Here is a 15,021-nt window from a genome sequence, read left to right on the forward strand (position 1 = left end):
AGAAAAGGTTAAATCTATCAAATAATGTGCCTAAGATCAGTATCCTGTTAATTATGTCAGTAGTAATTCATGTGGACACAAATGGGATACAAAAGGTTCAGTTTCGTTTCCTGAGAAAGACCCTTGAATTTCTATGCAATGTCAGAGGCTTTGTGTGAGTGATAAAGAGAGAATGAATTCAGGAATTTTAAATTCCTCTAATTCTTTTGACCGAGTCCATCAGGAGAATGAATAATCCTCATTATTAATAGCAAAGCCATCAATCTCCATCCATCCCACCTTACTCAAACAGCTCTTTAATAATAAGTGCTCAGATTATGAATTCATCACTGATGGATCGCTGATTTATTGAGTACGCTTCTCTGTGATTGAGAGGGTCTCCTGCTGTTATCCGCTGTTCAAATGATTATTAACTAATTAAACTATTTTGTTTTGGGGAATAAAAGACCTATAAAGAAATCTCACATATTGTCCAGCTGTATTTGGGATTGTTTGGGATTTACTTGGTTTAAGGACAAATTTGTTTCCAAACTATCTGCAACACCAGGGATGTCCTCAATTAAAAAAATAAAAAGTGTAAAAAAATTAAATAAAAAACAATAAAAAAAACATTATTATTTAAGGCCTAATTTGTTTCCAAACTTTCTGGAACTCCCAGGGATGTCCTCAATTTAAAAAACTGTAAAAAAAAAAAAAAAACTGTAAAAGTTCCTCTATTGGTAGAAAGTGCCAACAATGCTCACAATGAAAAGTGGCTTAACAAAACTACTAAATAAAATCTTAATGAAAATGTAAAAATGCACAAAGTCTTCTGTAAGGGTTAGGTGCAGGGTTAAGGCCAAGAAAATATCAGTAGCTCATTATAAAAACAGCAGAACGTGTGTGTTGTACCTGTGTGTACAGAGGCTCGTAGATGTCGACGCCGTTGTCTTTGCTCTGTTCGATTGGTTTATTTCCCCTTTTCCAGATAAAGCGAGCGGGAGGGTTGGAGTTTACCGTACAGCGTAAAAACACTGTTTTCTCCTGATAGTAGTTCCCTCGTACATCACCCACCGTCTGGTGCACCGTGAGCACAGGCTTATCCAGATCTGAAGCACAGAAAGAGAATTCACTTACATTGGGAAAACGTAATCTCTTTAATGGAGTAATCTGAGGTAAATGCACCTCGAACCTGTAATTATCAATGTCTTGATCTCGTGGTCTCAGACAAGACCACTATTGCCACTGTACTGAAGGTGGCAATTACCTCAACCGCAGGTCAGTACACCATTACAGAAATTTCATTAGAGTTTCAATGGATCTGAATGGCTGGATAGCCGTTTTACAAAGAGTCTAATTGTTTGAATGAATGATGCAATAAATGTTCTCTAATGGACTTCATTAAAATGGTTTTGGACTGACAGGTTTTTTTCTGGCTGGGTCTTATAAGAAAGACTTGTTATATATAGCATGCATGGCAGTTGAAGTACTTTTAGTGCTTTTTTTTTGTTGCCCCTTTTGGACTTTGATAATAAATATCACCATTTGTTTTCATTGTATGGAAAAGCTCAGCTCAGAAACTCAAGCATCTCCTTATGTTTCACAGAAAACTGGAAATAACTGAATGGCATGAGGATTACTACTGTAAAGGCCTGTGCACACCGGGACGATTATCGTGCGCGCTTATCGCCAGCGTTTTTTGAGACGTTTTTCAGCGCTTCTTTGTTCACACCCAAGCGATTTTCACTGGTGATGCGCCGAGTGAAAGTGCAAATTTAGTAGATGGCGCTCCCGCTACACAAGGTGGTATTTAAAGTATTTAAGTGCTTGCCAAAACCATTCACACACTTTTTGCTAACTGGCAAGCAGCATTAGCAGCTCATCTTCTTCTTTGTCTACTTACTTCCTCTTCGTCATATCAATGTGTGCTCGGCAAGACCGTTTTGTGTTTGAGCGCCACCAAGTCGTGTTTTACTGTAAATTCAGCAGCTCCAGGCATGTGAACAAAAGCACACATCTCATTGGTCGGTAAGGTTTTTAACGTGCCGCGTCAAGACACAAAAAACGAAAACCCAAGGCGTTTTTTAATAAAAAAACGCATTCACATTGCACACTCCCATTGGCACCCTTTGTTTAGTCACAAGGCGTTAAACGTCAATGATAAACACGCGCAAAAATCGTCCCAGTGTGACCATGCCTTAACTGATAACAAAATGTTCAATTCTGAGTGAACAATCCTACGGTGAACACACACAGGCTACTTAAATATGTCCAAAGCAGATACACACACATAAACACACAACTCCGGCAGAGAACAGTATCACATATGGAGGAAAGAGAGGTGAAGGTTAAATCTATGTGACTGTAACAGTCTGACCTCTGACCTCTCCTGATTCAACAGGATCTCTCTAATAGACTCGCTCACACACAGCTTTATTTTAGCTTCTGAAAGAAACCTAAGCACAACGCCTGAGTAAATTCAACGGCAATAAGAAGTCCCAAATGAAAACATCACATCTCTCAGAGAGACACTGACTGGGAAACGGGCTGATCCGTGGGGAATTCCACTGAGATTAATCCGGAGAGCGCACTAACCCACATCACAATGACCATGTCAAATTATCACTCAATTCGATTAGACGGTCTGGAGCTAATCTGATGACCACAGGCCAGAGGAGAAAATCGTGATTGACACAATGACCCAACCCAATATACCAATGAGCGGAACCATTGATTTTCTGTGCAGTGTGACTCTGCGTGTGTGTGTGTGTGTGTGTGTGTGTGTGTGTGTGTGTGTGTGTGTGTGTGTGTGTGTGTGTGTGTGTGTGTGTGTATACATGGTATTCCCTACGTTATGGGGACCAAATGTCCCAACTGGACATGTTTTGGTCCCCATGGGGAAAACATCATATAAATCATACGAATTGAAGTTTTTTTGAAAATGTAAAAATGCAGAAAGTTTTCTGAGATGGGTATGTTTATAGGGTTAGGGGAGAGATTATACAGTTTGTACAGTATTAAAATCATTATGTCAATGTAAAGTTTCTGAAAGCTCTGCATCTAGTATGTAAAACTACTGTTGAAATGTTTGGGGTCAATTCGTTCGCACTCCCAAGGCGTCAAAATCTGAAACCTTCCATTGATTTCAATGAGAAACCTTTGCCGTCATACACAGACGTGTTGGGCATTGGAGCGTTATCTTCATGACAAAATTATATTGGGTTATGAGTTTGCCATTATGACATGTTGGAGTGTGATTCTCAACTTAATCAGCCAGCATAATTTAATTTACATTTATTTACACTATTTAGACACGTTTGAACCCCATCCCATCCCTAAACCTACCCATTTGTGTATTATATGATATGAAATACAGGATATAACAGGCAGATGCGACTGCATGCACAATTCTTTCAAAAAGTACAAATATTCCCTGTGTTCCGAGGCCGATCAGCGTCTCCCTCTTCCGTAGATCAATCACACATTCAAATTTCAAAAATTGCCGCCCAAATGGTAAATGGTAAATGGACTGCATTTATATAGCGCTTTTAACAGACCTACGGCCATCCAAAGCGCTTTACATTTTTGCCTCACATTCACCCATTCACACACCGACGGCGGTGTCAGCCATGCAAGGCGCCATCCAGCTCGTCGGGAGCAGCTGGGGTTAGGTGTCTTGCTCATGGACACCTCGGCACTTGGTCATATGGAACCGGGGATCGAACCACCAACCTTCCGGTTTGTAGACAACCTACATGAACCACTACATGAACTACATGAACCACTGAGCCACTGCCGCCCCAAAGAAACATCACGTCAGATTTCATAGTGAAATGTCATTGGCTCTCGTGTGTCTTGTGACCAATTGCATCATGCAAAAGAGTTGTGTGTATCTTTTGAATGCAATATGAGTGAGTGAGTGCATTCACAGTGGCCGGATCATCATTTCAGTGATTAAAACATTGAGATCAACTCTGTTCTTTACATGAAGATATCGTATGACTACAGAAGACTTGCAATGCAACATGAGTTAATACTTTTATACTGTTTTGGTCAGTTTTTGCAATAAATACCTGTGACTGTACTTTTATTTGCCTGTTACATGTTTTATATTGTTTAGAAGTGGGTAGGTTTAGGGTAGGAGTGGGGTTAGTTGCTCCAAAATATAAAAGTAGCCTATAAATATTCATAAAATCATGTCTGCTTTTATAAATGCAAAGAATTAAATGCGTCTTGATCTGACGTACCTTGAGCACCTGCGCATCGATATAGTGACGCTTAGGGGTAGCTTTAGCGTCGTCATTGTGACACGGAAGGCACTTGACCATGCTTCAGATTTTGACGCCTTGGGAGTGAAAACGGGTTGTTGGGGTCTGTCAATTTTTTTAATTTTTTTTTTAATTAATATTTTATTGCATTAAATTGATCAAATGTTGTTCTTTTGAATTTGAGTGAATAAATATATATATATATATATATATATATATATATATATATATATATATATATATATATATATATATATATATATATATATATATATATATATATATATATATATATATATATATATATATATATATATATATATATATATATTAGGCTTCCACAAAAAATATTAAACACTGTTTTAAATTTTTCCTCAGCAGCAAATCAGCATATTAAAATGATTTCTGAAGGATCAGGAGATACTGAAGATTGGAGAAATGATGCTGACAATTCAGCTTTGATCACAGAAATAAATTACATTTTAAAATTAGGGCTGTCAAAAGATTAATCGCGATTAATCGCATCCAAAATAAAAGTTTGTGTTTACATAATATATGTGTGTGTACTCTGTTAATTATTATTTATATATAAATATACACACAAGCATGTATATATTTAAGAAAAATATATTATTTTTATATATAAAACATTTATATTTATATATATTATAGATTATATAAATGTATATACAGTATATACATGCAAATATTTCTTAAATATATACATGAATGTGTGTTTATTTATATATAAATAATAATTAACAGATTACACACACATATATTCTTTTATTTTGGATGCGATTAATCGCGATTAATCTTTTGACAGCCCTATTTAAAATATATTGAAATAGAAATCAGTTATTATAATAATAATAATAATTCACAAGATTTCTGTTTTAAAGTATTTTTTTATCAAATAAGTGCAGCCTTGGTGAGCATATAAGACTTATTTAAAAAAACATTAAAACTTTTGAACAGTAGTGTATGTACATTATATTTTGAATGATTTATAAAATGAAGCAACATCATGAATATTGCAATCATTTGATTGTGTTTTTGTATGGCCATTAAGCTTCCTGAAGTGTGTGTCATTAGAGATTTGAGAATATTCCTTAAAGCGATAATTCACCCAATGATATAAAAATTCTGTCATCAATTACACCTTCATGTCATTTCAAAACTGTATGAATTGATTTCGATTAAAATCTCTGATTTAACTTTTTTTTTCTTTCTGTAAATTCTCCGGGAAAATAGTTTCTGTATAGAATTTTTCAAATATTAAAATGATTTTTGGAAAAATGAATAATAAATGTTTAATATTGAATTTAACTTTTATAATCTAAATGACTACAATGGATGCCTGGTCAAAACAATGACCATTTCAAATACATCGAGATGCATACAGAAAATCGCCAAAAGGCTGATACCCTAGTAGCCCAAACTCTAACCCACCAACACACACCCTTCTGTATTCAGAAGAGCGCAAACAGAGGCAGGCGTTGCGTTTGATCCCACCAGCATCTCGTGAATTATTTAGCACTCTTCATATTGCCTGAAATGGAGCATCACATGAGTTTGAGAAGCACATTTGGATATAATGAGCACATATGAACGGGCCAGAATGTACTGTATGCCTGCAAAGATCGTTTTTACAGGGTTTTCCTCTCATTTTTCTGTTTAGATCACTTACAAATCAGTGTCAACATTTGCTGTTCTCACACACACAGTGTCTATATCGACAGAGTCAGCGAGGAATCGCGTGTAAGCGAGTGTGTTTTTTATTCTGTAATGCATGCTTTTACATTACTTACATTACATTACTTTTACACAACATTACTGCTAGGATTGCAAAATGATTTGCATAATGTGCGAGAGTACAGCATAAAACCTGTGATCTTATAAACATGAGCTTTCTCTCCACCTGGTTGGACTGAGGGCACGGACCCACAATGCACCTGTTCTCTACCCACAGGAACATCTCTGTATCTCTTTCATAATTCAGCTCACTCCCGATGAATGTGTGTGAGAGAGGACAGATATATGTGAACGACTGTGTATATGATCTAAATATGACAATCTAGATCATTTGATTCGTTTCTTCCAGTCACTGGAAGTATGTGGATTTTTCTGTGACTTTTCGAGTATTCAAAAATGTTGAGCAGATGCCAATGTGACCAGGTAGATACCTACAGGTACCGAAGAATAAAAGATATTCAGATTCCTTGGATATCATATTAACCAGACAGATTTGTGGCCGATGTAAAGTAAAGCCCGAGGCAGCAGACATCTGATTTCCTCTGTCAATAATATATGATCTACTACAGTGTCTAACAGCTGACATCCACAGGGGTTACTCTAGAGGTCGCAAAGGTGAGGGTCAAAGGTCAATGTTCATATGAGTAAGTCAATATTCTCTTCACTTAACGTGTTGTACAATTTAATGGGTGAATCCTGTCAGGAACAGGTCATATTTCACCCCTTAAAAAAGAAAGAAAGAAGAACTTATATTTTGCTCAAAGAAAATGAATGCTATTTCAGGAACATTAATATTGTGACAAAATTTGCATGATATTTAAGCACAATTTAGCCCAAAATTCTCATTACTGCAACCTCTGGATGTTTTACTTTTGAGTTTCTATGTAATTCCCATTATTCTCAATGATGCTTCTAATTAGACCCTCATTACTGTAACAGAGTAATTTGTTAACAGTAGCATAAAATGCGGGGGGAAAAAATAAAGATAAATGTGATTTATAAATCCAATTTTTTTTCTCACAGTAATGAGAACTTTTTTGCATAACAGTAATGGGGGTTAATTGTGCTTAGTTGGCATTTTAGAAACAGATTTTATATGGAAATCAACATAAAATCAGAAGAAAAAAGCAGTTCTTCACAAACAGTAAGACTTTAAGGGCCCTATCATACACCGGCACAATGCGATGTCAGACGCAGCGCAAGTGTTTTTTGCTAGTTTCAGCCCAACGCAGTTTCCATTTTCACGTCCAGCGCCACGTTGTTTAAATAGCAAATGCACTCGCGCCCATCTTTTCGCCCATGGGCGTGCTGGTCTGAAAACCAGGTGTGTTCAGGCGCATTGTTGGCGCGTTGCTATTTTGAGGAACTGAAAACGACTGCACCATTGACCAACAAAAACCTTTTTTTGCAGTATTTTTTGTGTTATTTAAAGGGTGTGTTAGTAATATACGCCTATAGGCGGGTGCACAACGTGCGTACACTCTGCTTAATACACACACAGGGATGGGCAGCAGCACACAAACATTTTTAAATATTAAAAATAAAAGGAAATAAAATTCCTCTCTGGAGAAGCGTTCAATCTTTCCGCTCGCAAATTCCACCATGTAAATAGTGAATTCTCCATGGTGCAAGCGCAACTGGCTTTTAAAGGGAATGGGAGATGAGAATCTGATTGTTTTATTGCAGGTTACGCCCAAAACACACCCATTACTCATTAAGAGAATAGGGACAAGCCTTATGGACTATACGCCGACCGTTTTTTTCTGTCGTTAAAGTAGCAAAAGTGGATTCACCATGCGCTTCATACCATGTGCTCAGATCATTAACTGAAGGTGGAAGAACTTGAGTTAAAGTCGCGATGAAATGGAAGTTGCGTCAGCTATTTTTTCCCCCCATATTACAACGTACAGCCGAGGGAGCGCATTATCAGAAGAGAAAAAAAATGTAGGGCGGGACTTGGTTCTAGCCACTGGTTGCTGATTGGACGGAGGCAGATCTGAATGAAAGCTTGCAGTGAAATGTGAAAAGTGGGCGGGGTTTAAACAGACTAAATTGATTGGAGAAGTCGTGCATACATCACCAGAGAAGTCTGTCATTTCATCGGAAGACTGAGTTATGGCATTTTGATTAGGAATTACAAGGTAAAAAGTGGGGGAAAAATAAGATAATTACAGATAATTTGTTGCACAATCATGCCCAATTTTCATTTAATGCTAACTATTTTCGGACTTTTTTGGCAAGTTTGGCAAAATTTCAGTTCGTACATTACTGGAGTCAGTTTTCTCACATTGTTTTTAGGAGAAATTACAAGATATTAAAGAGAACTCGTTTGTGATTTTTCTTTTACTACTACAGGAGACTCCAATTAAACTGTCCAGAGATCGGCAGTTGCTGGCGATTTTAATAAACACCTTCTGAATGGGAAAGCAGATCAGGGACTGACTCTCAGTACTGATCCCAAACCTCTAGACTCTCAACACACCTGCAGCCTCCTCTTCCTCATATCGGCTAATTACACTCGGCCCTTCCTCGCCTCTGCCCCGCAGTAGGAAATGAGATATTTAGTCAACCCCACTGGCTCACCACCAAGAACCTTCAGAGTGCTTTGAACTAGGGAGCGGTTTTAATTAAAAACCCCAGGCAAAGCTCTGAGAGCAGAACTCCGATGGGTGAGGGGGTCACTCGCCATCCGAGCACTTCCCAGGTCGCCACCTCCTAACGGGATAAGAATTCCAGAGTAGAGACACAGAGGGACGCCGCTCTCTCTGGATATACAAAAAGAGACTTTCTATAATTGCTCGTGTTCTGACTGTTCTGATAATTGCCCTAGATTTTCTTGGGACGATGAGATGACACACATAAATACAAATTTCACATGCACACACTCATTGCTGTTGGCTACAGATGGTGTTGTACAGAGATGCTGTTTTTTAATTGGCCTCCCAGAGTAATGGCTGCTGTTAGAAGTTGTTGTTTTCTTTTTCAATTTTGCTCTAGCAAGATTTTAGTAACCATGCCATTTTTCTTACCAAACAAGCTATTGACCAGTCTGGGAATATTTAGGCACCCAATAACATTATGCAGACCATATCCACAAATCCAGCTCTTATTCATTACCATCAACAGCACGGGCCAACGACACAGGATGTCACTGTACGTAAAGCATGCAAACTACATTCCACTACAGCCAGAAACAGCCGGAACAGCAGCAGTATAAAATGTTAGCTCATTAAATATATATCAGATATGTCCGAGTGGGATTGTACATTTCGCGTGTGGTTTGCGGACCACATTTTATGGTTCCATAAAGTTTCCTAAGGTATGCATCAGTCTTGCTCATACTTAGAGTTGAATACACTCATAAAAAAAAACACCAATACACATTCTTTAAAAAAAAACTTTAGGTTATTGACTAAATTTTAAAGAACGATTTATGCCAAAAATGTTCTATATAAGCTATTATTACTTAGAGAAATGCACGTTTTAAGAGTTTAAAATCCCTTATTAGGGTAAATCTCTTTAATTCTATCTCTTTTACAAAATAACCCCTCACAAATTTTGGTGAAACGGTATCTGCCACAAATACTTTGCTACTCTGTCTATATTTTAATGGAGTCCTGGGGAAAAAAAGAAAACTAGAAACATCTACTCTGTAAAAAAAAGAAGATGTTTCTAAGTTTTAAATAAAGATTATTGGAGTACATTTTACAAGAACATACTATTTCAGGCTTCATTCCATGTCTAGTTAAAATGTGTTACTTATGGAGCCTACAGAGTGACCTTTGCAAAAATAAAATATTTAAGTTGTGTCCATAGACTGTAAAGTAGGGTCGAGCTGGCCGTTGCCATCTTGGCAGCGCGTCACCGCACGTCACTCCCAAAAATAACAGAAAATGGGCAAAGAGGCGGGACGTGGGTGGAGCTGATGTGACGTGATGAACGTCAATCCACCTGTCACTCAAAGTGGGCTTGCCATTAATTATGCAGAACTTTATATAATGTAAACAAATGAGTAATAAAAAAATTCACCCCCCTCACAGGTGTCATGAAGGGCAAAATTAGCCGTATAGACCAAAACCATAATTTGTACCAGGCTGTAAACATGTGTTTTTCTGCTGTAAAGTTTGGCATCTTAACATGGGGCTCAATGAGATTATGCTCCCTTTTGGAGCCTGTCCCTAGAGGCCAGTCGATGAACTTCAGTATAAATCACTTCCGTATTGGCTTCAAGATAAACTGGGGGAGGTTGCCGCTTGGTTGTGTCCCACATTATGCACTATTCACTTATACACTATGCACTTTTACACTATGCACTTATACACTATGTACTTATGCACTATGTACTAGTGGTGTCAACAATAATCGATTCAGCGATGCATCGCAATGCGGGGCATGCACGATTCAGCATCGATGCGGCAAAGTGCCATAATCGATTATGTCACCGTTCATTTTCTGGCCTTTAGTTGGACAATAAAGTTGTGAAGTTTCAATTACTTCCAGGGTCATAACAACAACAATCAAGATGGCTGAGGCGGAGGGAGATGACCGCGATAGACGGGTAATTAAAAACGCACCCAAAGCTTGGAAAGCGGACATCTGGGCACATTTCGGATTCTGACGCCGGCTTCACACCGCACGCGGAGCGGTGGGTATGGAGAGCTGGAGCCCGCGCCCCCATTGTGGATTCCGACTGGCAGCGTTTGTCTCGCGCAGATATTGCAAATGCAGACAAATATTGTACATTATGTCACATTTTCCGGTCTTCTCCTCCGAGCCCCGTCTGTCTCGTGCTTTGATTTATGATGGGCAGCCTATGCTGCAAATGCGACCGTGTTCCCCTCTGTCCCAAACACACATGCATATAACTTGTTGTATATAAGTAGTTCACATGATGAATGTAAGTTAACATTAAAGTGAATATATGCTTCTAGTTTTTAATCATTTAAACAGGCTTTTGAAGTTTGGGCAAAAACTTCTGGCAGTGTTGTGTTTTTAATTTTTTTAACAGCTCTGGATGTCATATGGTGATTGTGAAACACACGGGGCACTTCACTACATGATTTCATGGTGAAATGTGTTATTTTCCATGTTAATCTGGTCAGTTTTGATCAAGAACAATCCACTGTGGCTTTAAATCAGCGTGAGCAGCGTGGCAAAAATAGACTCAGCGCCGAAACGATCGCGGCACTGCTGCTTCTGCTCCTGCGATGCGCTGCCGCGCCGCCTCTGCGTGCAATGTGTGAATGCTCTAATCTGTTAAGATGGGCACCGAAAAAAATATGCGCTGCTTACGCCCTGCTAACGCGCCTGCCACACTAAAATCAAGCACGAGAATTGACGAGTCCCAAGTGTCAACGTTACTGTGTGTTGCACTGAATATTTTTATTGCTGGGTGCCTGGGTGGTGGTTGTTGTTACAATAGTGTGACTGTAATTACGGATTAATATTTGCACAGGAGTTCATGAAGTGCCCTGTCTTAGAGCTTTTTACTGTGTGTAAAAAAAAAACCCACTTATGTTCACTGCTGGAAAAAGTTGGCTTAGTTGGTTATTATTGCTCTATATAATTTCAAATGGTTCTAAAGCAGAGAGAAGAGAAACATTTCTCATTCAAAGCACTGAAAGCAGTGATTTATGTTTTCTTTTTCAGGTTTGAAAACGCCATATCCAATACCCTGTACCATTCAATTTTATTTTATTTAATGACATTAATGTCAAAGATACAGGAGAGTGATAATACACACATAGCAGCCAATACAATCTGTTGTTCAATATCTGACTGCTTGTATTGCCTCATGACTGATTAAAAATTTGCCCTGTTGTGTGCAGTAGAATTTTGATGCATCGCAATGCATCGTAGAATCGAATTGAATCGAATCGTTACCTGGTGAATCGTAATCGAATCGAATTGTGAGGGCAGTGCCAATGCACACCCCTACTATGTACTCAATCGTTTGGTGTATGAACTTTACATGGTTATTTTGTCATTCAACATCAGAATCTGGTAGCCCCTCCCTCTCCACTACGTAATTAAAGCTGCGAGAGTCAAGTGCATGAAGTGTCCAACATTCCACACTTAATTTTTTCCGTTAATTTAGTGCATCATCCGGGTATTTAAAGTGCCCTTTTTCTTTTTGGAATTTTCAGTGTGAACACCCTACTTACACTATTTATACTTAAAAATGTCACAGAATAGTGCATAAGTATGCAAATTGGGATGCACCTATAGACTTTGGCATACACGCGTGTTACAATTTCCAGTTTATGTATAGTATAACCTATTTCCTTGCCATCTTACTATGAAGAAAACGAGAGCATGGATGTACATATATATTTGCTCAAATACCGTGCTGTGAAATGGGCTGATGGCGCAATGAGGCTGTGTGCATTATCCTATTTGCCAAGTTCAATGGTACATAAAAAAGATGGGTACAGTAAAAAGTGCTCAACATGTGGCTTTCGTTAGGGCAATGTGTCATACTGTATGTCAAGGCCTTATGTCCACTGTAAAGAATTTAACTCACTGAAATCACACTGAAATGGACTGATAGCAATAGGTGGCTCAGTGTGCATCGTCATATATGCTAAGTTCAATGGTTTATTAAAAAAAGATTTGTACAGTAAAAAGTGCTCAAAATTAGAATTAGAGCAGTTTGTCTAGTAAGAGGCTGAATTCAGCATTGGTCACTTATTGACACACGATATATAATGCAACACTTCCTAAAGTCCTCTATGTCTGGCTTGCAATAAAAACAGAATTGAATAAAGAAATTCAGCATTTCTCCGCCAACTGTAATGATGCAAATCCGACAAAGTGGTCTGATCCGACTGCAGATTGCGCATTATGTTTGTTTTCTTTATTTTGCAAAAAGCAAAGCATTTTGTTTTTATTGTGACTGTACACAAAAAAAAAGAAACTTAACAGATTATAATGATGTATAACACTTGCCTGAATGATAAAAAACGACAGTTATTTGAGTCTCTTTGGCACTGATAAGAAAAAAGCAAGCCGATCACGCCGGCAGACTCAAGAGGGTTAATAAAGGGTGCACTGTTCTTATGAAATGTACATTTTACTGTACCAATATTTTTTATATGAGACAATATAAATATACTGCCCTGACGAAATACAACTTTTTTACTGTACCAATCTGTTTTGCACCTATTGCACCATCAGCTCAGTTTGCGGCATGGTTTCTTGGCCAACACAGAGTATGCATTAGAGTGAACAAGAGGCCTTAAAATATGACGTCCGAAAGCAAAATTGAGCACTTTTTTCTGTAAAATATTTTTTTATGGACTCTTGCACATAAGGACAAAGAAAAACAAAGAACAAAGAAAATAGATTATAGTTAGTGCGGTCAACGTTTACACATCCAATTTTTTTTTCCCAGTTTAAAGGCGTTAAAAATATTTCCCGCAATTAACGCAGCACCTGTTTTTTATGTCATCCTTTGCTAGCGTTACATTATATCATCGCGCTCTTATTCATGCAAATGTTTTTAAACCATTCAAGCTCGACAAGACAAACGCACTGTCTGTGAATGTCCTGTCTATGTTACACACACACAACGCACAGACAGACGCGCGCCAGTATCGTGCACACAGACAGCGCACCAGAATCAAGTCCTCTTTTGCGCTTGAACGAACATTAACACACACAATTATGCCAAAATGTTTGTTTTGTTGAGTATCCTAAGAGCAGTCTTAAATGAGTTTAGTAAAGTCTTAAATGAACATAAAGAGTTTGTGAGATCTGCTTCATTTGTAGCAGCGGCTGATCTTAAAGAGACAGCAGCCACTAATGCTGTCTGTCATTAATGTTAATCAAAGAACAAAGGTAACAGAGAAAATGACTCACTGATCTTGACTAAAAGGTCACTTTAGGGGCTCTGTAGTTACGTGCAGTTTCTTTTTAACTATTTGTGAAATGTACTAGCAATTTCTGAGCAATTATTGTTTTACCCAATGTTTTTTTTTTTTCGTTTTCCTGAAGCTCAAACAGTAGAGCATGGCGCTAACAACGCCAAGGTCATGGGTTCGATTCCCAGGGAAAGCAAGAACTGACAAAAAATGTAAAATGTGTACCTTGAATGCAATGTAAGTCGCTTTGGATAAAAGCGTCTGCCAAATGCATAAATGTAAAATATTTACTGATGTGCAAATTAATTGCTCCCATTTGCAATTCAACTTAAACCATGTTGCAGGTACAGTAAAGTTGTACTTATTTCCCAAAGATGATTTCAACACATTTGGCACCTGGCAATTTGAGAGTGTTAAATTTGGACCCATGCATGTGGCCACTAATACCAGTCTGCCTGCGCCCACCTGTTTAACTCAGCACGGCTCTGTATGGACACACTTTCATCTTCTCCTTTCTACAGTTATACATTCGCTCTTTAACTCTTGAGCCAAGCCTCTCTCATTGTATTTTCTCCCTCTATCGCTACTATAACGTGTTATACAACTGCAGAAATGTCATGTGTACCATAAAATCTTTACAATGATCTGGAGATGCAATTAATGGGGGTGGTATCCTGGTTAGCAATGCAAATCAGATAATCAATTCAAATCAGATAACCAGCGAGCGACCAGAGCAACCCGAGGCAATTCAACACCTTTAATTATTCAAAGTGACCTCTCTAATTTTACTGATTATCGACAGATATTGATTATCGGTGGTTGGAAAGAAATGCTTCCAATTTTAAACACCACCAAGTCATTAAAGGGACATCCTGTGATCTTTAATTTGATGGTAGTTTGTGAGTAATTTAACTAATGACTCAACCTTCTTTTAGCCTGTGTACTACTGATACTTGTAAAATCCACATCAGCACTCATTACTGTGAGTTGCCAAACAACAGAAATGTATTTGTTGGGTTCAGGAGTGTGAATTTTCCATTTTTCCAGTTTGTGAAAAGTCTGTGATCAATTCCAAACTAGCAGAAGAAGGAAGAGACATTTTACAGTGTATAAAGAAACAGTTCACACACAAAAGAAAATTGCATATGACTCATGTG

At 38.1% G+C, this 15,021-nt stretch overlaps 1 protein-coding gene across 1 annotated transcript in view; it reads right to left on the reverse strand.

Annotated features, from left to right (window-relative positions):
* Positions 1–15,021, reverse strand: part of mdga1 (MAM domain containing glycosylphosphatidylinositol anchor 1) — a gene marked incomplete at both ends in the record, with an annotated part of 286,007 nt that overhangs the window by 129,104 nt on the left and 141,882 nt on the right. Inside the window, one exon of the mRNA XM_079843317.1 lies at positions 892–1,088. Coding sequence (XP_079699443.1) covers positions 892–1,088 — 197 coding nt within the window. The remainder of the gene's footprint in view (positions 1–891; positions 1,089–15,021) is intronic.

The sequence above is a fragment of the Gobio gobio genome (assembly GCF_949357685.1).
Source record: "Gobio gobio genome assembly, chromosome: 18".
NCBI classification, from domain to species: Eukaryota; Metazoa; Chordata; class Actinopteri; order Cypriniformes; family Gobionidae; genus Gobio; species Gobio gobio.